This window comes from Euphorbia lathyris, chromosome 2 (assembly GCF_963576675.1).
Source record: "Euphorbia lathyris chromosome 2, ddEupLath1.1, whole genome shotgun sequence".
In the NCBI taxonomy this organism is placed as follows: Eukaryota; Viridiplantae; Streptophyta; class Magnoliopsida; order Malpighiales; family Euphorbiaceae; genus Euphorbia; species Euphorbia lathyris.
Genome location: NC_088911.1, coordinates 73,799,401 through 73,825,086, shown reverse-complemented (window position 1 = coordinate 73,825,086; position 25,686 = coordinate 73,799,401). Strand labels below are relative to the sequence as shown.

The following is a 25,686-nucleotide window of genomic DNA, read 5'->3' as shown; positions in this document are numbered from 1 at the left end:
AGATATCTTCTCTCTCACTTCCTTTCATTCTTCAATCCCTCCCAATAGAAAATGGGGACTCCTATTTATAAAAGTGCTAGAAAGGAAATTTAGGTGAGGCTTGTGCTTCAATTAGTGGCCTCACTAAGTAGGCATATCCTTCCTTAGAGAGGCCCCGCCTCCTCTGGAGTCCTCCCTCGTACGAAGTTGTGGTGGTTCTTCTGCATCTCAATATGCATCGATCATTTTTTTTAAATTGCAAAAATACTCCTTGCATAATTTTTAGAAATTACAAAATGCTCCTTTCATTTATCTTAGTTTTCTTTTGGATTGGTTATTTAGAGATTTTTAGAATCTTCTTCATTTTGGCATCACAAATCCCGATTGTGCTTCTACCCTTCATCGGATAAAACCACTTACATCACCGGAACCATAAATTCGTATTCACAACGGGTTAAGGTTTTGTTAAATATATATTTTATATGTCAAACTTTTGGATGGTAAGTATTAAAATGTTAATAAAAAAATGACATAAATATTTAAAAGTATTAATATATCGTCCTATATCTTTTTAATGTTACAATTAACATAAGTAATAACATTACACATGACCCACAAACATGATACAAAATCAATATAACCCAATGATTATGATACGATATTTTGGATTGAATTAGAATTGAATGAAGAATTGTCACCCCGAATTGTTGATGTAGAATGGATACGTTATTTCCACGGTTGAGTTAGATGACAATCACAACTCTATTTTATTCAACCATGAACAATCGGTTGAAATTAAAATGTAACTAATGTTAAATATAATTCTTCAAAAATAAAGTTATGAAAATTGTAAAAAGGTGTCATACTGGTAATTTTGTCTTTTGACATTAATTTCATACACAAAGTCAAATATAAAATATAAACCTCCATTGTAATTACATGTAACTATGAAATAACCATGTAGAACAAATACATATTTGTTGAGTATCCTCATATACAATTGATTTTTAAAAAGGGTAGCTAGAGCTAGAGCTAGAGCTTATGTAAAATCAAAGGAGCACCGTGTTGGGGGCGAAGAGTTAGAAGAGTGTGAGGAGCATGAGAGTATGATGGAGAAAGGTGGAAAGTGAAGTTTTGTAGGATTAATGTCAAAGCCATCTTTGCTTCTATTAAGGCAAAGTTTTGGCCAACACATATTCTAGGACCCAATGCAAATGGAAAATACGCACCTTGATGCTTAGCTGCCTTTGAAATTCCTCCAGAAAATCTTTCTGGTTTGAATTCAGATGCATCATCTCCCCATATTTCACCATCTTGATGTATTAAAATTATTGGCAAGCATACTTGTACCCCTTCTGGTAATACCATATTCCCAATCCTTATTTCTTTACCAACTACTGTTCTAATAACCATACTTGCTGCTGGATAAAGTCTTAGAACTTCATACAAGATCATACTTACCTGTTTAAGATGACTCAACCCTTCAAAGTCTGGTTTTGCTTTACCAAAAGCTTGTAGAATCTCGTCTCTAGCAGTTCTTTGCCAATTTGGATACTTGCTAAGTAAAATCATGGTCCAAACAAGCAAAGAAGAAGTAGTCTCTTGTCCAGCAAAATAAAAAAGTCTACACTCATCCATTACATCATTAATGCTCAATCCCATATTCTTGTCACTTCCTTTTTCCTCAATTTCTTTCAAGTTTGATTCCATAAGTAACCCTAATAAGTCATCTTTCATGCCTTCACCTCTTTTCATTGCCTTCTCACGTTTCTTGATGATATTTCCAAGTGAAGCTTTTATTTCTCTATCAATTTCTTTCATCCTTTTGTTACTCTTAGTTGGCAAAAACCTACACATAATACAATATTATCATAAACTCACCAACCATAAATGAAATATGCATGTTTTTTCTGTATGGTAAATCCGATTAATTCAGTGGATCAGACTTTTTTTTTTTGATAAATTTTTCGATTATTTTTTTCGAGGCTTGTCACCCTCTAGATGGATCCTCTCCCAATTAAAGTTTTCTGCATACACTAAGACTCGAACCCAAGATCACTAGAAATTAAGATATGTTAAATTAAATTCACTGGAAATTGAGCTCTAAACCTAGTAGGTAATTATGCACCGTTAATTTATCAACAAAGTTTCCATGTGGCAAACTTCTTTGAAGTTGCATTTACCAGTATTTAATTCAAGGCACGTTTGATAAAATTGAAAATAAAGTGATGAAAATTAAGTAATGAATTTTGAGTGTTATATTATAAATGCTAAAACTATTAAATGATATAAGGTGCTCTTTTTATAAAACAGAGAATCAAGTGCTAAAAAAATTATAAATTTGAACTATTATTCCCAAAAAAAAATGATGTAGTTATTAAATACAAGTATTGAATTTAATGATATTAAGTTTTTTCAATATATATAATTCTTTTATGACAATTTTATAAAAAATGGTAACAGAAATATATTTGTAGAGTATATAAAATAATTTTTATATAAAAATTTTAAGTTAAATATTGTTAGAGAATGATGGCTATTAGACTGAAGTGAAAGTATGTGAAAGCATTCAAGTGAAAGAACAACTACGTGAAAGTGTGTGAAAGATAGGATTGAGTGATGTATTCAAGAAGCATAGATAGGATTCTATTTAGTAGTAATCGATACGTGTAAGATAAAGGACATATGTGAGAAGAAGTTTGTTATTGTTATGGAGTTAGTTAGAATACAACATCGTCTTGTATATATATACATTGTATCCTCTATTAAGTTCAATAGGAAGAATCTGTTTTACTTCATTTGTTTGTTTAACTTCAATGTTTTATCATGGTGTCAGAGAGATATGGAGAGATCCATTAATGAATAGCAAAACCATTTTCTCATGAAAGTTGTTAAAGAAGATAATGAAAGAAAGGAAGAAATCGCATGTTGAAGTTTTACAAACCGGAGAAGGAAGAGTATCGAGTGAGTAAGAAGAAGAATAAGATCAAAGTTTAAATCTTAACTCTAATCACAATAGTGAATGCAATTCAAAAAAATCGAAATTCAAAAGATCGAAGCTTCACTGAAGAAAGAAGAGGTATGACTACTAACCAAAATACTACTAATAGATGATAATCCTAGTTTAGTTCTTGTAAGCACTGTGTTAAATGGTAGAAATTACATTCCATGGAGGAAATCGATTCTTCTTGCATTAAGCAGAAAGCATAAGACAAATTTCATTCTTAAAGATGGAGAACCCAAGGAAATTGATTCAGAGGAACACTTGACGTGGAAAGAAACACACGATTTCATGTCTTCTTGGATAATCAATGCCTTAACTAAAAAATTAGTAGATGTGTTTCAATTTGCATCTTCATTGAGGGATCTTTGTAAGGAGGTGGAGCAAAGGTACGAAAAAAGCAATGACCCTCTCATTTTTCAGTTATGGAAAGACATATGAAGTCTGAATTAAGGTGATTTATCATTAGTTCTTTTATATAATAAAATTACATTAAATGATAAAGAAAAAAACCCCACCCCATATGATTTGAACCCATGACCTCCTTAGTCATAAGTAGACTCTCAACCACTAGACAAGACCTTCACCATAAGTTGATTTATTATTAGTTGAATTCTTCAATAAAATTAAAAGAAAATGGGATGAATATGTTATAGTGAAGCCAAATACCTCTTGTAAATATGTATAGTCGTGGAAAATAGCATAAGATCAGGTGGAAGAAGAGCAATTAATGCAATTCCTCACAGGGTTAAATCTTGAGTTCAATCATGTTTGTGATCAGATTTTATTGATGGATCCACTACCATCATTAAACAAGGCTTATTTTATGCTTCAACGCATTGAAAAGCAAAGGACTACATGCATGGATATTCACAATCATAGGATAAGTGACAATAGTAGTGGTGGTAATGTGAGGAATTCTAACAAACATTTTAGGAGTTACAGTGACACTAATATTGGCAATAATGGTGGTTACAATAAGAGCAAGAATTTTATCAGTAACATGAATTTTAGCAAGAATAAAGAGAAGTTGTGTTCTTACTACAAGAATAGTGTGGGCATGAAAACTTTATTTTACGATCAAAATGTATATAGGGTAATTCAAAGGAAAATGAGTTATGGGACATAAGCATCGGGCACACATGATAATAAGTAAGCCATAAACACTATCCATTAGAATATGCATGGTCAGATTTTATGGAAAATGACAAATATGAATCAATGGAGGCCTTGGTTTATAGAGATGCCGGGAGGGTTTTGAAAGGGAAAATGGTGCAAGAAGGTAGTCTAGAATATGAATTTCTGCATTTGTTGGTTCTTATGCAGGTAATGTATCACAATCTACTTCTACTGCTTCCAATTTGAATGTTTGGATGGTTGATACAGTTGTCACTACCCATATGACTTTTAATTTTACTAATATAAACAATGTTGTGAAGTTATTAACACTTAAAATGGTCTTTTTGTCAACTAATGAATGTGCTCTATGTTCCTAAGTTTAAGTACAATTTATTGTCAATCAATAAGTTGTTGAAGGATCAAAATATTTCAATGTAGTTTTGGGCTAAGTATTGTGTTTTTCAAGGCCAAGGTTGTGAAACGGCATTAGTAATTGGAAGGATGCAAGATGGATTGTATTATTTGTCTAATGTTTCGTTGACTCAAAATTTAGTAGATCGATATATGAATAAAGCTTCAATATTGTCTGTAACTGAAGAATTGGAAGGTAAAAAGGCCATTGATATTGAGTTGTGGCATAAAAGGCTAGGCATGAATCTAGAAAAAAGTTGTCTCATTTGTTTGAATTCCCATCTATAATACATTTGCTAGTTTTAATGTGAGTTTAAGAGCTAATGATTAAAGGGGATCTTTTTGTAATAGTTCAATCCAATCAATAAAGTTGTTTGAATTGGTTCATCTAGATTACAGGGGCCCTTATAAGCAAGCTTTATTGACAAGAGACAAATATATGTTAACAATATTTGATGATCATTCAAGGGCTATGTGGAAAATTCTATTTTAAAAAAAAAAAAGATTAGGTGCCATTTTTGGTGGAAAATTCATCTTAATGATAAAAAATTAGTTTCAAGTAATCATTAGTACATTAAATTTTACTAGTTAAGCCACACAATAAGTGTTGAGGAAAAATAGTATTTTGCATCAAAGGCCATATGTATACACACTCAAGCAAAATGGGATAGTTGAAAAAACACATCAAGTTTAACAGTTTTAGCTCGAGCTTTGTTAAAACAGGGTCAGTTATTACCAATCAAATTTTGGGGTAAGGTTTAATGTACATCCAACCAATGTTTTAAAATGGAAATCACATTTCCAGATTTTGTATGGGAAGCTATATCTTTATATGTTGAAGGTCTTGGGATTCCAGGGGTATGCCATGAATAATCATCCAACTATAGGTAAATTTGATGACAAATCTTCTAAATGTGGGGGGGGGGGGGGGGGGGGGGGGGGCACAAGGTCAGTTTGGTTGGAATGTGTATGTTATCGTCATATTATATAGAATCTAGAGTACAGTTGAAGCCCCGTTTACATGCTTTTCTAGCCTTATTTCCCTGATTTATAGTGTATTCTTCCTAATATTCATATAATAAGTGTTTTAAGTTGTTTCAGGAACAATCGAGCATGAAACGAAGCGAAAAGGGGCAAAATTCAAATAGTTGCTTGGCGAGCTACACACTTATTCGTCGAGGAAGTCATCAACGAGCAGTTAACCATTAAAGACAAAGTCAATAAAACAGAAATCGCGAAAAATGACACTGCTCGGCGAGCTGAAGCAATGCTGCTCGACGAGCTAGGACCAAGGAGACAGACCTTTTCCTAATGCATCTCTACTTCGGGAGTTCCAATCTAATTTAATATCAAACATTATATTCCGAATTTGAAGAGGCCAAGAGATCGAAATAGACCAGGATGGCGACCCCAAGCACTATAAATAGAGGCTTAAACTATGTATTTGAGTATTCAGTTTCAGAATTAGATTAGTTCTTAGATTAGCTTAATTGTAACTTAGTTTTACTTTCCGTTTTCACATATTTTGACTTATATTTAGTTTTAGCTTAGTTCAGATTAATGTTTATGTTCCATTATTAGTTTAGTTAAGCAAGCTTTCACATTAGTTTGTTTTGTCACCACTTGTTCTCAAGTTTAGTCCGTCTAATTCAAGTTTTCTCTTCATCTACATTCTCTTCGTCTTTTATTCTTGAATTGATAAATCTAACTTGCTGAACATGAGTTCATCTTCAATCCATCCCATCAGGCTTTCGTGTCTTAGCTCATGCATGAACTAAAACACTATAGTCTAGGATGGCGGTGAATCGTTTTTAACGAGTATGGATCGTTAATATGTGTTTATGTTCTGTTGTAGAACTTAACTAGAGAATTAACTAAAAGGATTGCTTACCTCTATTTAAGAAACCTAACCAAGTAATTAGGTAGATAAGTTGAATTATGAAACCTAACCAAGTAAACGAGTCAACTTAGCATATTAGTTAATCTTATACCTTAATCGGATAGTGCGGCTTCATGGTCTAGGTTACAGCTTAGCATTGTTTTTTGTAGCGTCTAATGCCTTCAACCTGATGGGATACGCTGGCAACACTTATTACCATAATTAGGAATGGCAAAAGACCATGAATGAGGAAATTTTAGCACTAGATGTTGTATGTATATATATTGTTGGTGATGTTTCAAGTAGTTACAAAATGATTTAATATATTTGGAACTCTTAAACTAGGTCCAAAAAATTGAATGGTCATCTAAATTTATATAGTGTCTCGTTAGCTTTCTAAACTTGCTTAAACTGGTATGATTAATCCCCTTAAATTTACGTGGCAGAGCAATGGAGGGTTTGGACAAATCGAAATGTTTGTTACTTTAAGCAAGTTCAGATAGATCACTGCAATCAAGTTCACGGGACCAATATATCACTTTAAACAAATTTAGAAGACTAATAAGTCCTTTAAGCAAGTTCAAAGGGGAATAATAAGACACTTTGTAAAATCAGGAGACGAGTCAGTTTTTTGGGCCAAATTGCTACAAAATTAATTAATAGTGAAGTAGTAATTACCTCCAACCAGGTATATAAACGGATTGTGCCATTTGCATAAGGAGTTGGACTAGCTCTTTAAGGAGATCAAATATTAGTTTTCCTTCTTCATAATTGCTTCCAAATGCAGATCTAGAAATAACATCACATGACAAGTTCTGAAGATATGGCCAAACATCTATCTCGCATGACTCCTTTTTGGATATCAATTTGTTCCAGTTCTCAATCATCATATTACAGCTTTCATAAATTTGAGGTAACATAAGCTGTAAGATTAATCAAACATTTGAAAATTAAAACTGAAGAATATATATTAGTTCATGTAAAACAGATTTAGATAAAGGAATGACTATACCTTCAACTTATCTTGATGAAATGCTGGATTGATAATCTTTCTATGTTTAGCCCACTTGTCTCCTTCATGACTTACAAGTCCCGGTGCTAATAGCTTATTAAATAATGGATTTGTCTTCACCTTTTGCATTACATGGATCTTCATAAATACTTCTTTTATATGTTCCGGGTCCATGATGTTCACTCTTGGTATGGGTCCAATCCACATAAATGAATTCTTACCTACATTGTTTTTCCATTTAGATATACATCTAATACTTCCACCAAAAAGAAAGTAGTTCTACAACTTTTTTTCTTTTTTTATAAGAGTAATAAATAAATTTTTGAGATAAATTATTCAAAAAACAATATAAAAAATTAATAAAATATAATAAAAATTAAATTAAATATTTGGTTAAAGTAATATATATATATATATATATATATTTATTGGTTATAAGTTTCCACAAACTTTAACCTTTTTTTTTATTTTCGTGTGTTTTTGTTGAATATCTTGTTCAGTAGAGAGATATTCCAAAGTCTATTGATTCAAATATGCATAAGACAAAGTTGACAACTTTATTCTACCATTATAAGAATGTCGAGCGTTTTGAAAAATATAAGAGAAAAGATAAATATGCTAAGTCGTTATTTAGTTTTAGAGATTTGATTGAATAGTATTTATATGTTGTTGTTTTTTTGTACAAGGTACTAATGAAGTACAATTTGAGAACAGTGTAAATAAAGGTATTTTATATTAATGCATGTATTTGAACTTGTTTGAAGTCAATTCTAGTGGCTTTCTGTCACTTTATGTTACTTCTAGATGAGCTGAAAATTGGTGAAACATTTCATTCAATTTTAGAGAATAGTTTTCAGTTAGTTATACTTGACTTCAATCAGTTTGAGACAATTTCAATCACTTTGACATGATGTTAAAGTTGGTCATAGTCATGTTTAATTTCTTTTAAGCTTATTTTGTTTGAGTTTTAGCCTCTTTCATTTACTTCATTTATTTTCAATTACTTTATAATGAGGTGAAAGTGGTTATATTTTATGAGTAATTGCATTAAAGTTGTGTTTATTCAATTGTTATTTATGAAACATTGTACTACCATTTTTTCTCCATAGTTTTGTAAATGTTGTTAATGAAAAGTTGTTGGTTGATGTTCATGAACATTTTGAAAGTTGTACCAAATTTATTTAACATTGTTTTATATGCTTCTTTATTGCTTCAATCATGTTCATATGAGTTTCAGTTTATTTCGTCAAATATAACTCAATTTCATACACTTTCAGTTGGTTTAAGAAAATGTTTAATTGTGTTAATTTTTTGTGGTTTTGCACTTTAACTTAATACAAAACTTGTTAAAACATTGTCTTTAATGTTTGTTCATGTTTTCAATCAGTTTGATAGTACTTTTAGTATATTTCATTCAGATTTAATCAATTTCATCCACTTTCAATGGATTTCAAAAAAAATGTGAATTTGTGTAAAAGTGTGATGTTTCCTTTTTGAAATTGATGTGAAACTGCATTAGACATTGATTTTAATGTTTTATTAATTGTTTCATTGCCAAGCAAATGACTTGTAGTTGATTTCATTATGAAAAGAATATGATATTGATTTTCTTGGTAAGCATTTATAACCGTGTTTGGTATTTCAAGAAAGTTGGACAACAACATTTTAGCATTTTATTTATTTATTTACGCATGTTTGACATTTTTAGAATATATAACCTATTTTGTAGTGTTTAGGTGAAATCCTCTATGAATATGATAAGTGATCAAATGGATTGACTATATATATATATAATTTTTTGAAAAAGTGTTTGTTTGGTAAACTGTAAATTAAGTACTGAAAAAATAAATATAAATGTTGAATATTATAATATTGAAAGTATTAAGTGATGTAATTGTTTGATAAATATTAAACATATGTGCTGAATTTAAAAATAATAGTTAATAATTTTAATTTAATTGAAAATTTAAGTGATTAGTAATAAAAAAAACAAATATCAAATACACCTAAATTAAATAAGTTCTTCATATATTAGTTAAGTGATTAATATATTTGTGGTATTTGTTAAAAAAATGCTTTTTTTTCTTATCAAATGCACAGCTAAATTAATTTAATGAGAGAAAAAAATGCCAAAATACCACCAATAATTTTCTTTTTCATTTAAATTTGATTTTCAAATACTTTTAAGATGACATCACTCCAAAATAAGAGTATATAAAGCATATGTAATAATTACCATTTTTTTTATCGAAAATGAAGGGAAAGAAACATAAAAGGGAGAGCAGGACTACAAGTAAGCTAAAAGTCTAGGAAACAAACTGCCCAACAAATCTTCATGGAGGATATACAGAACACCAACAGAAGCAATAGGAAGAACCTCAATACCAAGGGGAGCTTCATGAGCCAAATTAGCAAGGAAGTCAGCACATCTATTACCTTCTCTGTGAATGTGACTGATTTTGGACCAAGTGAATTGCGATAGCAAACTCCGAATGTGGCGAATTAAGACATGAGATGGATGATGGTTCGAGCAACCATTAATTATATACTTAACAGCTTCGAGACAGTCAGATTCAATCAAAATCCTGTCAATACCTTGTTGTAGGGCCAAGTTCAAACCAGTAGCAATTCACATCTAGAAACATGCCCCTGCAGCTATATGGTCCAAGAGCCATTCCCATCTAGAAACAGCCCCTGCAGCTATATGGTCATTGTTATCGCGTCTGAAGCCATCTGTGTTAAGTTTAATAGTAGTATCTGAAGGTTTCTTCCATCATATCCATGCCTCAGATTTCCTCAACAACACTGTTTTATGTCACAGATTCAGCTAGCTAGTTTCGTTCTCTCTCAGTCGACGCTCGATGAAGCCATGCTTGTCAATAGGAAGGGCAAAATATTTTTGTCTCCAGTTGTGCATACCATATCGAGAATCATAAAGAAGGATACATTTTGTAAACCAGCCCTCCTCAACCAATTCAAACAAGCTTTGCCAGTGAGTGTTAGGAATAAAACTTTTCCAAACATCAGAACTTATAGGACAATCACGTAAGGCATGCGTGAGAGTTTCTACTACATCATTACATCTAGAGCAAGTCCCAACATCTACAAGGTGCCTTTGACAACGCTCCACATTTGTCAAAACCCGTCCATGAAGACTAAGCCAAGCAAACGTCTTAAATTGGTGAGGCACTTTTAGACTCCAAGCAAGCTTGAATCTGTTATTGCTCATATCAACAGGCTCATTATTTATTAAGGTATTATAGGCTGATTTACAAGAGAACTTTCCAAAGGGTAAAAAAGCCAGTGGGGAATATCATGAACCCCTGAGTCACGAGAAACCGAGATACAATGGAGTCACGTAGCAATTCGTCAAAGAAGGCTTCCAAAATCTCCCAACGCCAATGACCATCAGTGTTAAGAAATTCCTTCACTTTATGATTAGAGAGTTCAATCGGGATAGGAATCACATCATGATCTATAAGCCTGTAATTACTGAGCCATATATCATCCCAGAATGAGACCAAACTACCATCCACAATATTCCAAGCCAAACCATTACAAAAACTCATTAAAAACTGAGATCAGACTACGCCAAAGGAAAGAGCGATTGCTGACAGCTCTTTTATTGCCCCTAAAGATCACGTCCTTCGTATATTTAGTTGCCAGAACAGTAACCCGAAATTGATTTGGTTCCTTCCAAATTTTCCACAAAATTTTCATCAATAGAACCTTATTACTATCCTTAGCCTTTCAGATACCCACCCCTCCCAAGTCTTTCGGGTTACAAACTGTGTACCATGGGATAAGGTGAATTTTATGATCCTCACCATTGCTACCCCAAAAAAAAATCCTCTAATTAACTTATTCATCTTCTTCAAGACCCTCGCAGGCAGCATGTTGTTTTGCATAATATGATTCGGGGCAGAAGAAGTAACAGAGTGGACCAACGTAATCCTTCTAGCCAAAGAAAGGGATTTCGATTTCCAGGAGCTAAGTTTAGCCTGCATTTTATTAAGAGTGTTAGCAAACGTAGTCATGGTGACTCGGTCATGAAGAAGTGGGACCGCCAAATATTTACCAAGACATTTGGTAAGTGAAATATTACATGTAGCGCTTAAATGGCGAGCCAGACTATCAAACACATTTTTTGAAATGCAGAGCTTAGATTTTTGGAGATTCATGCTCTCTCCAGAGTAAATGCAAAAGATATCCATAACCTCCATAAAGTTTTGAATTTGAGAAACATCGGCTTCTAGAGAAAGATCATGATGTCGTCTATGAAGAAGAGGTGCCTGATATCGGGCCCATCCCGGGTCAATCTGATAGGCTTAAGTTTTTTAAAAATCAATTGCATCTCTCAAGAGATGGTCCAGGTGTGCCACACACATGACAAAAAAAAGTATGGGGAGATAGGATCATCTTGTCTAATGCCCCGAGAAGGGGTAAAAGAGTCAGTTATCTCCCCATTGATCATAATCTGCATAGAAGTGGAGGATAAACAACGACTAATGACATTCCACTGGAGATCAGGAACTCCAGACTGGAGTAGTGAATCAGCAATAAAGTCTCAATTGAGTCTGTCATAGGCTTTCTCTAAATCAATATTAATTGCCACAAAACCTTTCTTCCCCTTCTTGATTCGCATAGAGTGAATGACCTCATAGGCAACGATAATACTGTCAATAATTTGACGACCAAGAACGAAGCTACACTGAGTAGGAGCAATGATACTAAGGAGAAGAAGCTAAAGTCGATCAACAACAATCTTTGTAATGATCTTGTACATAACGTTATAGAGACTAATTCGGCGATACTAGTAGAGGGAAATTAGTTACCTTGGGGATAAGCACTAAGAGAGTCCGATTAATAGCAGCTATGTTCTCAGAGCCTGGAAAACAATTAAAGACGAAGCCATATAAGCTATCTTTCACTAAATCCCAATGCTTCTGACAAAACGCAACAGGAAGGCCATCCACACCTGGAGCCTTATAAGGATTCATATCAAACAGAGCTGCTTTAATATCCTTTCTAGTGACCGGATGGGAAGATCTCAGTAAACTCAGAACTAGGAATCCTCGGGTAGGTATTAGAAGATTCTAGCATGTCCAAGCGTCGAGAGACCCCCTCCTCAAAAAGACTCATATGAAAATCTTTGGCATGCTCACGAATCTCTTTGATGTCATAAATCCAAGAACCGTCTTCAGATTGGAGGGCTTCAATTTTATTGTTTTTTCGACAAACAATAGTGGGAAGATGGTAATATTTGGTGTTCCCACCCCCTTAGGTGATCCATTTCTTTCTGGACTTCTGAAACTACAAAATCTCCTCTTGTCGCAAGATAGCAAACAACTCATTCTAGAGGGATCTCTCGAGCTGGGAGAGGTTGTCGATGTAACCATTAAACAAGGAACGTTGAATCTTAGACAACCGGTTAAGGATTGTCTTTTTCCGATTGAAAATATTACCAAACACCGCCTTGTTCCACAACGTAGCTTTATTTTTGAAGTTATTGGCAGCAATAATTGGATGGATTTTGTTCCCACAAGCTTCACTGACAACATTCTTGAAGTCCTAATGCTCCTCTCAGGCCATAAGGTAGCGAAATGTGCGAAGCTCTTTATCCCCGACTAAGCCTTTCATCTTGAAAATGATAGGGGCATGATCTGATTGTCGAAAAGGGAGATTGATAACTGAAGCTTCAGGAAATTCCGTCCTACTCTTAATGTTACCATAAGCTTTGTCTAAAAGGACGAAAAGGAAACGACGTCTCCAAGTGAACCTCGCACCACAAAAGCCCAAGTCCATGACACCACAGTCGGCCATAACCATTTTGTGGTTAATGGCTCTATGATTATAAAGACGGCTTCCCCCTTTCTGGTCGCCAAGCGAGCCAATATCATTAAAATCTCACATAATGAACCACGGGGCGTCCAAGTCTCCACTGGTAAGGGAGGCATTGTCCCATAACATATTTCTGTCTGACAAAGCGGGGGAGGCATAAACAAATGTGAAGAAGCAAACAAATTTGCCATTTTAATTAACCTCACAGTGAATAAATTGCTGGTGCATTTGAAGAACCTGAATTTTAGCAATAGATCTCGCCAAAAGACCCAAATCCCACCTGACCACCCTTGAGCTTCCGAACGAACACATTGCCAGCCCTTGATTTTCTTAACAATATTCTGAGCAACAACCCAACTCACTTTAGTCTCGAACAAGACAAATAAGGAAGGCTTATATGAAGCCTCAATTGGCCTTTAAGGTGTAAACGAGTTACCTTATTAAATGTGATGAGGGCCCACATAATTAAATCCCACCTAGAATTGGAATCCTTATGCAATAAGGACATTAGTTCTAGCTGCCGCAGATTGCATTCCAAAACAGATTTGGATTTCTTTATTTTTTTTTTAGTTTTAAATTTAATTGTTTTCCTTTTCCTTTAAGGGTTAGGACTAACTTAGCCTATAAATAAGCCTAGTATTGTATTAGATGGGGGAGATTTGATTAATAAAATTAATAAAACTAAAACGAGAGTTCTTCTCAGATTTTCTTGGTTTTGTCCAAGTGTTTTCTAGATTTCTATCTAGTGTTTATTATTTCTTTCCGTCGGGTTTTTGATTAAACTCGCACCCGCGCACCCGCTGTATCAGTTGGTATCAGAGCCTCGTCGTCCTCCAGACTTCTACGAGCTGAGAATATGGTCCAACCTAACAACACCGGTGAGCAAGTTCCAATGGCACAATTCAATAGTTTCGTGCAAGAGATGCGTGAAGCAATGCAAGCGATGCAAACACAAATCGAGCAACTAACTATCAACAGACAACCCGAAAGACAAGTGGAGAATGTTGAAGGGGAAGCTAATCCTCCCAATAATCACAATCGACGTCCTAGGGTTCGACGAAATATCGAAGTAGAACCTGAACTTGACGATGATTTTGATATTTTTGATGATGAAGATGTTTTTTATCCGAGACGTAGAAATAATAATAGGAGGAACGATAGAGGGGATGAATACAAGATTAAACTGGAACTACCTAGTTTCAATGGGGATTTAGATGTCGAAGGGTTTCTTGATTGGATTCATGAAGTTGAACGCTTCTTTGATTATGCTGAGGTTCCTGAATATAGAAAAGTTAAATTAGTCGCATATAGGCTAAAAGGGGGAGCTGCAGTATGGTGGGATCAGCTGAATGAACGTCGAAGGAGGGGTGGTCAAGAACCTATCTCCCTTTGGTACCAGATGAAGCAATTACTAAAAAGACGATTCTTACCTCCTGACTATGAACAATATATTTTTGAGGCTTACCAAAATTGTGTTCAGGGTAAAAGAAGCGTACATGAATATACTGCTGAATTTTATAGATTATCTGCTAGAGCTAATTTGTCGGAGACGGAAAGCCAACAAACTTCTCATTATTTAGGAGGTTTAAACCCAAATATTCGCGAGAGGATTGGGGTTCAGATGATCATTAAAGTTCAAGATGCTCGAGATTTGGCACTAAAAGCTGAACAATTGTTGAAAGAGAGGCCAAGGGAAACCTATCGAAGATATGGAGGCGAGAATTTTGCGAACAATCAACAAAGAACAATTGACAAGGGCAAATATGTGGCGGGATCAAGTGGAGCAAAACCAATCCAGAAAACCGGTAAAGACACACGTGATGAGCCGCAACATCGAGCTAAAGGAAACAACCTACCTCCTAAGACTAATAACGATCCCTATGCAAGACCACGATCTGGTAAGTGTTTTAAGTGCAACGAAACTGGGCACCACTCTCATGAGTGTCCAAAGAGGCGAACAGTAAATATGGTAGAGCATAATGAAGATGGAAACGATTTCGTTTGTACAGCTGACGAAAGTGAGGATGAAGATGATTGTGTTTTTGAGGAGGAATATCAAGTAGGTGTTATTCAACACTTAATGCTCACCAAAAAGCATGATCAGGAACAGAGGCATCAATTGTTTCGAACCACATGTAGGGTTCAAGGAAAACTTTGCAGTTTAATTATTGATGGTGGCAGCCAAGAGAATATCATCAGCCGGAAAGCAGTTTGTAAGTTCGGATTGACCCCTGAGCCACATCCTGAACCTTACAACATCGGATGGATAAAAGATGTCGGTACAATTCGAGTAACTCAAAGGTGTTCAGTTCCCATAACCCTCGGCAAATATTCTGATAATATTTATTGTGATGTTATTGATATGGATACTTGTCATGTTTTGCTTGGAAGGCCTTGGCAATTTGACTTAGATGCCTTACATGCTGGTAGGAAAAATACTTACCAATTTCTTAAGGATGGCGCAAGATATACGCTAATGCCACAAGTTAAGAGGACAACTATGCAGCAGGAGATAGTTCCAGACAAACAAGTTATGCTTGTTGGCGGAAAGGAGTTCTTGAGTGAAAGCAGGGAAACACAAGTTATGTATCTGTTGGTTATGAAAGGCGAAGAAATTAAAGGCGATCCTCAAGTCCAATTACCAGTGGAGGTGCAGAACATTTTGAAAGAATTTGCAGATGTTATTCCTGATGATTTACCTAAAGAATTGCCTCCTATTAGGAACATTCAACACCAAATTGATTTTGTTCCAGGTGCTAGTTTGCCTAATCTGCCACACTATAGGATGAGTCCTAAAGAACAAGAAATTTTAAGAGCACAAGTGGAAGATTTACTTAACAAGGGACACATTCGAGAAAGTATAAGTCCATGTGCTGTACCTGCCTTGCTAACACCAAAGAAGGATAGAAGTTGGAGAATGTGCATTGATAGTCGTGCAATTAACAAAATCACAATTGGCTACAAATTTCCCATTCCAAGGCTTGACGACATGTTAGACCAATTGAGTGGATCGATAATCTTCTCCAAACTAGATCTGCGCAGTGGTTACTATCAGATTCGGATTAAACCTGGACATGAATGGAAGACCGCGTTTAAGACAAGGGATGGCTTATATGAATGGTTAGTAATGCCGTTTGGGTTAACTAATGCTCCGAGCACTTTCATGCGTCTGATGAACCAGGTATTACGTCCTTTCATTGGAAAATTTGTTGTGGTGTACTTTGATGACATTTTAGTTCATAGCAAATCCAATGAAGAGCATATTGAACATTTAAAATTGGTGTTTAATGCATTAAGGGAAAATAAATTATATGCAAATTTGAAGAAATGCTCATTTATGTTAGAAGAATTATTATTTCTAGGATATGTTGTTGGGAAAGATGGGATTAAAGTTGATGAAGAAAAGGTGAAAGCCATTCGGGATTGGCCAACACCAAAGTCTGTAGGAGACATCCGTAGCTTTCATGGCTTAGCTACATTCTACAGAAGATTCATTAGACACTTTAGTACTATTGTAGCTCCATTAACCGAATGCCTCAAGAAAGGAAGGGGTTTTGTTTGGGGTGAAAAAGAAGAGCAGAGTTTTGCTTTAGTTAAGGAGAAATTGTGTACTGCTCCTGTTTTAGCTCTTCCTGACTTTGATAAACTGTTTGAGGTGGACTGTGATGCAAGTGGGATAGGCATTGGTGCTGTATTATCACAAGGGAAGCAACCTATTGCTTTCTTTAGTGAAAAACTGAGTGAATCGAGAATGAAGTGGGCAACGTATGATAAAGAGTTTTATGCTGTTGTTCGTGCCTTGAAGACTTGGGAACATTATTTGATTGGAAAGGAGTTCGTATTGTACACTGATCATCAAGCTCTAAAATATTTAAGTAGCCAGAAGCAATTGAGGAATGCTATGCACGCCAGATGGGCATCCTTTGTTGATAAGTTTCCTTTCAAACTTATTCACAAGTCTGGTCAACAAAATCGTGTAGCTGATGCTTTAAGTCGTCGGGTACATCTCATTAAAACTCTTGCTATTGAAATTGATTCTTTTGATTCTATGAAAGAGTTGTATGCAGATGATAAAGATTTTAAAGCCATATGGGAGTTGTGTGTGACAAAGCAACCATGTGATGATTTTCATATACATGATGGGTTTCTAATGAAGGGGAATCAATTATGCCTGCCTGGTACTTCTATTCGTGAGAAAGTCATTAGAGACTTACATGGAGGAGGTCTTTCTGGTCATTTTGGAAGAGATAAGACTATTGATGCTGTAAAGAGTCGTTATTATTGGCCAAAGTTGAGACGAGATGTTAACAATATAGTCATGAAGTGTTATGTCTGCCAAACTTCTAAGGGTGGAGTGAAGAATACTGGGCTATACATGCCGTTACCAGTACCAAGTACGATATGGGAAGATCTATCCATGGACTTTGTTTTGGGTTTACCCCGTATGCAAAGAGGCATGGATTCTATTTTCGTAGTAGTTGATAGATTTTCTAAAATGGCACATTTTCTTCCTTGCAAGAAAACTGCAGATGCATCATCTATTGCGAAGCTGTTTTTTCGAGAAGTTGTTAGACTACATGGGGTTCCAAAATCTATTCTGTCGGATAGGGATACCAAGTTCTTGAGTCATTTCTGGAAGACTCTTTGGAGTTTATTTGATTCATCTCTGAAGTTTAGCAGCACAGCACATCCTCAAACTGATGGGCAGACAGAAGTAGTGAATGGAACATTGGGCAATCTTCTAAGAGGGATATGTCAAGATAAGCCTAAAACTTGGGATTTTGCAGTTGCTCAAGGTGAGTTTGCATATAATAGTGTTGTTCATAGCGCTACCGGGAGAAGTCCTTTTTCTGTGGTGTACACGAAGGTACCAAATCATACTTTAAATCTTGTGAAGATACCCAAATCTATTGGGTTTAGTTCTTCTGCTGAAAAGTTAGCTCAAGCGGTCCAAGCAGTCCATGAAGATGTGAAAAAGAGGCTTGAAAAGAGGAATGCGAAGGTGAAGGAACAAGTTGATAAGCATCGAAAACTTCAAGTGTTCGAACCGGGTGACGAAGTCATGGTTTATTTGAGGAAAGAGAGGTTGGCACATGCCGCGAGTTCCAAACTTCAACCGAAGAAATACGGTCCTTTCAAAGTCTTAGAGCGGATTAATGCAAATGCCTACAAGATCGAGATGCCACAATGGCTAGGGAAAATTTCTAATACTTTTAATGTGGCGGATTTGTCTCTCTATGTTCCTGATTGTGGGTTGGACTATCCGGATTTAAACTCGAGGTCGAGTTCTTTGAAAGTGGAGGTGAATGATGAGGGCCCACATAATTAAATCCCACCTAGAATTGGAATCCTTATGCAATAAGGACATTAGTTCTAGCTGCCGCAGATTGCATTCCAAAACAGATTTGGATTTCTTTATTTTTTTTTTTTAGTTTTAAATTTAATTGTTTTCCTTTTCCTTTAAGGGTTAGGACTAACTTAGCCTATAAATAAGCCTAGTATTGTATTAGATGGGGGAGATTTGATTAATAAAACTAAAACGAGAGTTCTTCTCAGATTTTCTTGGTTTTGTCCAAGTGTTTTCTAGATTTCTATCTAGTGTTTATTATTTCTTTCCGTCGGGTTTTTGATTAAACTCGCACCCGCGCACCCGCTGTATCAAAATGCACCCCGCATCTTCCAGCATAGACAATCCATAAATTAACGGGGGTAAAGAAGAGGAAAGGGGCCTTAACTGAAAGAATTGGATCCAATATCAGGTCTGTTGAAGCTTGGCCCTGAAATTTAACCCATAAACTTTTTGTCTGAATTTTTCTGTCTATCATGTGGACCATGTTTGGTCGGGCTATGCATAGGATGTTTCATGTTATCCTTCCACACTCACTTTTACATTACTTTGAGCATTCTCAGAAGTCATTAAATCTTCACTCTCCTTGTGAGCATGTTGAGCAATCAAGTCTTCCTGCATTGTATTCAAGATATCGAAGCGCGAGCTTCCATAGGTGTTTCATCTGGATTTTTTTACAAAATCGTTGGTAGTAGTCGTAGGCTCTTCCTTGTTCCTTGGATGATCCTTCGAAACTTTCTCAGGGTTGCAATTGTCCAGAATTAGAGGTGTTCAAGTTCTATGACGAAATGTTTTCTTGGTTGTCATCCATGGTCTGTAGTCGTTAGCCACATCATCTCTAATAACTCCATCCAAGTTTGACACATTTTGAGCTCAATTAATCTGATCATCACTGCCCTCCACCCTATGAGCTAAGTCTAGGCAACGATCCTGAAGGTGTCCATGTTTACCACATTCAAAGCAAATAGTGTGAAGACCTTCATATTCAATACGGTAAACTCTCTCTGGGTTTGAATTTAGATAACGGGGGTTTGTTTAGGTCCACCTCCACACACACTCTTGCAAATTTCCCCCGTTCCATCTTAATTGTAGTTTTTTCTACGTGATGAACATTACCAACCATTCTTCCCAATTTTGTAAGGAACAAAAGATTGTAGTATTTAATTGGTAAGCCCAGAGACCGGACCTAAGTAAGGACCTTGTTCACATCAGCATCGAAGGGGTCAAAATTTGGTTTCCAAGCTTGCACTGTAAGGATATGGTCAGTAATTAAATAAAGCCCCTCATATTTGGCATGTTCATAATCAAAGTGATTGGAGAACCTGGCAATATAGAAGTCATTTGACAAATCAATAAGTGTTACCGTACCTTGCCCTGCCCAAAGCTTTTGGATTATGGACTCTAGAAAGCGAAATCCAATCTGTTGGCCAAACAATTAAATGATTAGGAGCTCCATGGTTTCCACATAGTTTTCTTCTCTCCTAAAGACAGCCGAATGGTAGGACACTTGAGATCCTCACCATCTTCATCTTCAAAATCTGAAATTTCCTATGCCGACTCGAAATCAGGTTGCAAGTTTGTTTCCTTGACTGAATCCATTTCAGTATCATCCTGGTTTTGTCCTAGCAAAGTGCCCTTCCACGATATTTTCCTCTTAGTAGGGGAGGAAAGAGTTTCAGTGGAGTTAGATAGGTCTGAGCACCCATCTGGTCCTTTGGCTTTTTTGTTGCTTTTAACCTGCTGGTCAGCGGTGGAGTCTGGCAGTGCTTATGGAAGGACTCCCAAAGAGGAATCTCCCATGGATAAGATCATTGTTCACGAGAGAGCTGCTAAATATTTTTCCTTACTAGAGATAATTACCAGTATTTTTATATAATAATAAATAATTTAACCGAATATATATATATATATATATATATATATATATATATATATATATATATTCTTAGAATTTTATATATAATGCTTAAATGGGGTTTTTATGAGGATAATAAATTCATAAAAGTTAACATATCACTATGTATGTAAAATTTTAAAAAATATTTAATTTTCAGTTCAACTAGATCAAACCTCTTACAAAAAAAAAATATACATATGGATGGTGAATATATAAAAAAACTACGTGATTTCACGTTTTGCCAAACTAGTATTTGTAAAAAATATTTTGTCCAAATCGGGACTGAAGTTTACATTTTACTAAAAACGAGAATCATTTAGTTTGACACTAAAACTGACTGTTAACGACCTCAAAAATGGAAAATTTCAAGAATTAAAATTATTTAAAACCACATTTACTATGGAACCAAATTTTTTATTTCTCCGAGTTTTTCACTCTCTAAATATTCACTTTCTTTCTGCTTATCAAACAACCCTAAATGATCTCAAATTTAAAAAGTTGAACAATTAAAGTTGCTTAGAATATCAAAGTCTTTGAACTTTTCAATTTTAAGGTCGTCAACGCTGATTTTAATTTTGAGGTATTTGTTTTTAGTAAAGCGAAAAATCACAGTCATCTCCTGGTCGTAAATGAAAATCTCAGTCCCTGACCAAAAAAATTACAAATACAAATTTGACAAAACGTAAAAGTATAGAAGTTATTTTTTTACTTTACTCGAAAAAACAAATCAAATTTGTTCTTTAATGTTTTTGGAAACATGTAAGTATAACTCTAACCTAAAAAATTGATACAATTTCATCCTCGACATGTCCAATCTTTAAGCAATATTTAAATTCATGTAACAGTTACATTTATGAGTTTCATTACCTAACATTACTTTTATTTTGAAATGTTAAGCTCAAAATTTGACTATTTCTTCATTACGGGTATATTTGAATTTTCTAAACACATTAGAGCAAATTTGAATTTTTTTCTTTTTTTTTTTTCTAGTTAAAGTAAAGCACATGATAAAAGAGGAATTTTTTAGTATCTATCTATCTATCTAAGTTTACATAATAAACAAAAATCACGTCATTACATATTAAAAAAAATTAGTAATACCAAAAAAAAAAAGTCAAAAAAATTAAGAAAAGGTGAATTTCATCTTCAAATTTTTAAAAAGCTAGTTTAAAAATTTTAAATTTTATTTTGTGTTAAATACTAAAGTCCTAGCTAACATTTTAAATTTGGGATAAGATATAAAAATAGACTTAAGAGCAATTTTATTATTGACATCATAAATGAATAGTGCAAGTGTTAGAGAAATTTAGTCAATTGAATACATCATTTAATAATGAATATTTGTTATCACAAAATTGATAAGGTATTAAACCTATAAATCCATTAATCATAATATATGCAAATGATATTTAAAATCCCCAATTAAAACTGCAAATTCTGGAGTATAAGGAAGTAGCGTACCGTAAGAGCGGATGAGGTTACGGAGAAAGGGAGCGACACGGGAAGCAACATCGTGAGAGAAATCATGAAAAGGTTTTGATTGAAGTTGCTTCATCAACGTCGTATGCTCCTTCCAGTCTCCATAAAAGAATTTGTATGGATTCCCATAAACCCCTTCTTCTCTCAGATACCTTTCTAGCTTTTTCGGCCTAAACCATAACCAATTTCCCAATCTCCATGCCAATGATACTATTCCCACCACTATAATTGCGATTCCGATGGAGATTGAACTGCTGCTGCTTGCTATTTCCATTTCCTTTTCCTTGACAAGAGAAGAGAAAGATAAGTATTTGGGGTTGAGAACGGTGATACGATACCACCGAAGAAACAAAGGATATGTTTTGTTTTGTAGCTCTAGTATTATTTGATTTTTTTCTTTTGTGGCCCCAACCAATCGTTACTTCTTTTTTCTAAACCCACCACCTATTCCTTCTCCTAAGTTTATAATATTTTATGTAAATATGTTTTAACCTCACATAACTCTAATTCAATTCAATTAGATACAGGATAAAACTCTAATTGAGAATGTATTTATCAAAGTCAAATTCGTTCTAAAGACCATCTAGAAGAAGAAGAAGAAAATGACTACTCCGAGAGAGGCTTTCTCAATATGTCCGGAATCTAATCATCCGTAGATAAGAAACCATTACCAACTTGTTCACTAATCATGAACAAAGTGATAATCTAATTCAATGTGATTTGTGCGCGCCTGAACATCCGGTTTACTGTGAGATAGATGGCACCTATATTGTCAAACCATAGCTGAACCGGATGAGGGATGGTGAGTAGTTCAACTTTTGCATTGATAAATGCCTTGTATTCACTCTCAGTGGAGGATCGTACAATTGTGGGCTGCTTACAAGTGTTCCACGAGATAAGGGTGTGACAAAGATAAATACAGAATGCACTTGTGGAGCCACGATAATTTGGGCTGTCACCCCAATCATTGTCAGTATAGCAATGAATAGCACTAATCGGATTGGAGGAGAAAATGATGCCATGATCTCTAGTTCCATGAATGTAGTGTTGGGGAATTTGGAAAAGAAGAGAAGTGTAGGTTGTCAGCAGGTGAGGGATTGATTGCCGGAGGGGGAAGAGTGATTGGGCATATGCAAGGGACAAGATAGCTGACGGGTGGGCAAGAAGACCAAGAAAGGTTATTAGAGAATAGGTGAAGGAGCAGCACATTCATTAGTATGTGCAAGTAGGGGTGTCAATATGGGTTCATCTTAGGTGACCCATTTAGGTCAACCTTATCACGATCCGTTTAATAAACAGGTTGACACGACACAACCCGTGTATTGATACGGATTCACCTAAATAACTAGTTTACTTAAAAAATATGATTAAAAATTAATATAACTCGTTTTAACCTATTACCTTACTATATATTAAAACCTGTTAAATGGGTTGTATAACTCGTCAACCCGTTAACCCATTATAACTTTTATATAAAGGTTATTGTTTGTATAGAAAGAAAATAATATATATGATTAGTCATAAGTTTATATTTATAAGCAAGCCAATGGATAAATAACAGGATTGGGATAAAAAGCAGTAAGAAATAGGATTGATAAGGAATCCCAGCGAATTGAAATTATTAATAATTAAGAGAAAAGGAAAGGAAGTTTGAAATTGATTCGGCAAAGAGGAAAGTAGAATTTAGGAATTCCAAATTGAAACGGAGAAGAGGAGAATCAGTGACTAAAAAACGAACAACACAGACAAACCAGAACGAACAAACAGAAGACCCAAACTGGTAGCAAGAAAAAGGTTGGAAAGAGCAAACAAATTCTGTGAATATTAGAAGAAAAACAAAAAACCACATGTGATAATAGAAAGCAATGAAACAGAAGTTAACAAGGGCAAGGGCAATGAACAAAAGATTAAGATGAGGAAATAGAAAAATAATAGAACGAAGGCAGCAGATACATCAGTCTAAAAAGAAAAACGAATAGAAAAATAGAAGGACAAAGGCAGCTGATAACAGATAGACAGACGTTGGAAGGTAGAAGAAGATGATGACAGACGAATTTGCAGCAAGGATGAGAAAGAGATTGAAGAAGAGACGAGCAAGAAGAAGATGGCAGACTAGAAACTAAGAAGTCAATCATAATAGAAAATTTTAAAATAGGAGCCATGGAACGCAGATGATGCTGCACAGAAAAATATAGAAACCAAGGGTAACATACAATATTCACTCTTAACAGTTGGCCAATAAAGAATGGAACATAAACACTAACAAAATAAAGGAACTAGCGGAAGACTGTAATCAGGATTTTGAACCAGTGGGGGCAAACTATACAAATAAAATAATAAATTGACAATCAGAGGGTGTTTGTTTCAATTTTTCGAACAAATGTTTAGCGTTTCACTCCAAACTGTAGAAAATATAACATTTGGTTAGGTTTATATAACCACATCGTTTAGTATTTTCTACGGAAACTGTTGTTTGTAGCTATTTGTTGTTGATGAAATTATATTTTTATTTCCACAAAATAGGTTTCTCATTTAACATTATTTATATTTTTATAACATAATTGTCGTAAGGACAATGTTTTCTTCATTCAATAAATTTTTTATTTTTTTATATAGATTATTTTTATTTTTTTTTTTTGGTAAACAAGGAAAGGAAAAACAAAATGAAACAAGCCCAACTTAGTCTGGGATCAGCCTAGGAAAGCTGACCCCGATCCTGTCTTCAAGCAGAAGGGGTAAGAGAAAGGAAGGAGGACTAGAAAGAATGGAGACACCCAGCATCCTCTCATGGCCAGCAGCAGCCAGGCGGTCCGCAATACGGTTTTGCTCTCTGTAAATATATATTATTTTTATTAATTTGCGTAACATATTTTTTATTTTATAATAAGATAAGGTGCAAAAATACCGCTAACATTTATAGCTAGGAACAATTTTATCTTTAACGTCTAAAATTGTGTAATTATACCCATAACATTGGCATCCAAGAGCAATTTTACTCTTAATATTGACAAATTGAGTCAATTTAAAAAATAATTCATCAAACTGTCTTTTTGGTTATGAATATTATCATATGTACGTCAAATATGCATCATTTTATTATCGTTATGTCCCCTCACCCAAACTTTATCTAGCATTTAAACAAAGGCAAATTTACTAAACAATTAAAAGTATAAAATTGAAAGAAAAAAGAAACAGCTACCAATAAAAGAGCAGATAAAATAAACTAACAGTGAAAAAACAATGACTGCCAAAACATGAAAAAGGAGATGATTACAGCTGTCCTCTCTTAAAATCACTTGGTTCAATGATTTAGTCCCTACTAAAATCCAACGGTTCGGAAAAAAAGAAGATAAGAGTAGTTGACAGAATATTTATATATTTGACTTTTTTTTCAATTTCATTTTAAAGAAACGATGTCGTCCACTTCTAATTAAGTGAAACGGTGAGTTTCAAATTAGTTTTGAAAATAAATAGAATATAAATAAAACACATGGTCTTCTTCAACCTTTTTACGGAAACAGTTGGGGGCAAATAGCTTCCAACCCTTAACAATGGTGAAAATGGTACCTGGAAAATTTTAGTTTTCTCAAAGTCAGTGGGGGCAAGTGCCCCCATTTCCCCCACTGTAGATTCGTCCCTGACTATAATGAAAAAAAAACTTTGCCAAGACTATAACTGAAGTAAAGAAGGTAGGGACTAAACTGTCAACTATACAACGACC

The 25,686-nt window shown here is 34.7% G+C and overlaps 1 protein-coding gene across 1 annotated transcript; it reads right to left on the bottom strand.

Annotated features, from left to right (window-relative positions):
* Nucleotides 1-842: 842 nt before the first annotated feature.
* Nucleotides 843-22,346, bottom strand: LOC136218600 (cytochrome P450 72A397-like). The gene is made up of 4 exons (XM_066005576.1): nucleotides 21,948-22,346; nucleotides 7,402-7,622; nucleotides 7,068-7,312; nucleotides 843-1,828 (listed from the first exon to the last, which is right to left on the bottom strand). The coding sequence occupies exons 1-4, from the start codon at nucleotides 22,237-22,239 to the stop codon at nucleotides 1,012-1,014; spliced, it is 1,575 nt and encodes a 524-aa protein (XP_065861648.1). The 5' UTR covers nucleotides 22,240-22,346; the 3' UTR covers nucleotides 843-1,011.
* Nucleotides 22,347-25,686: the final 3,340 nt, after the last annotated feature.

Bases quoted from the DNA above. Each gene is read 5' to 3' on its own strand.
- LOC136218600 (XM_066005576.1), bottom strand. From the start codon at position 22,239: ATGGAAATAGCAAGCAGCAGCAGTTCAATCTCCATCGGAATCGCAATT. The intron at 7,623-21,947 runs GTACGCTACTTC...AAAACAATGTAG, and splicing joins TAACCTCATCCGCTCTTACG to GTAAGAATTCATTTATGTGG. The intron at 7,313-7,401 runs GTATAGTCATTC...TTAATCTTACAG, and splicing joins TTCATCAAGATAAGTTGAAG to CTTATGTTACCTCAAATTTA.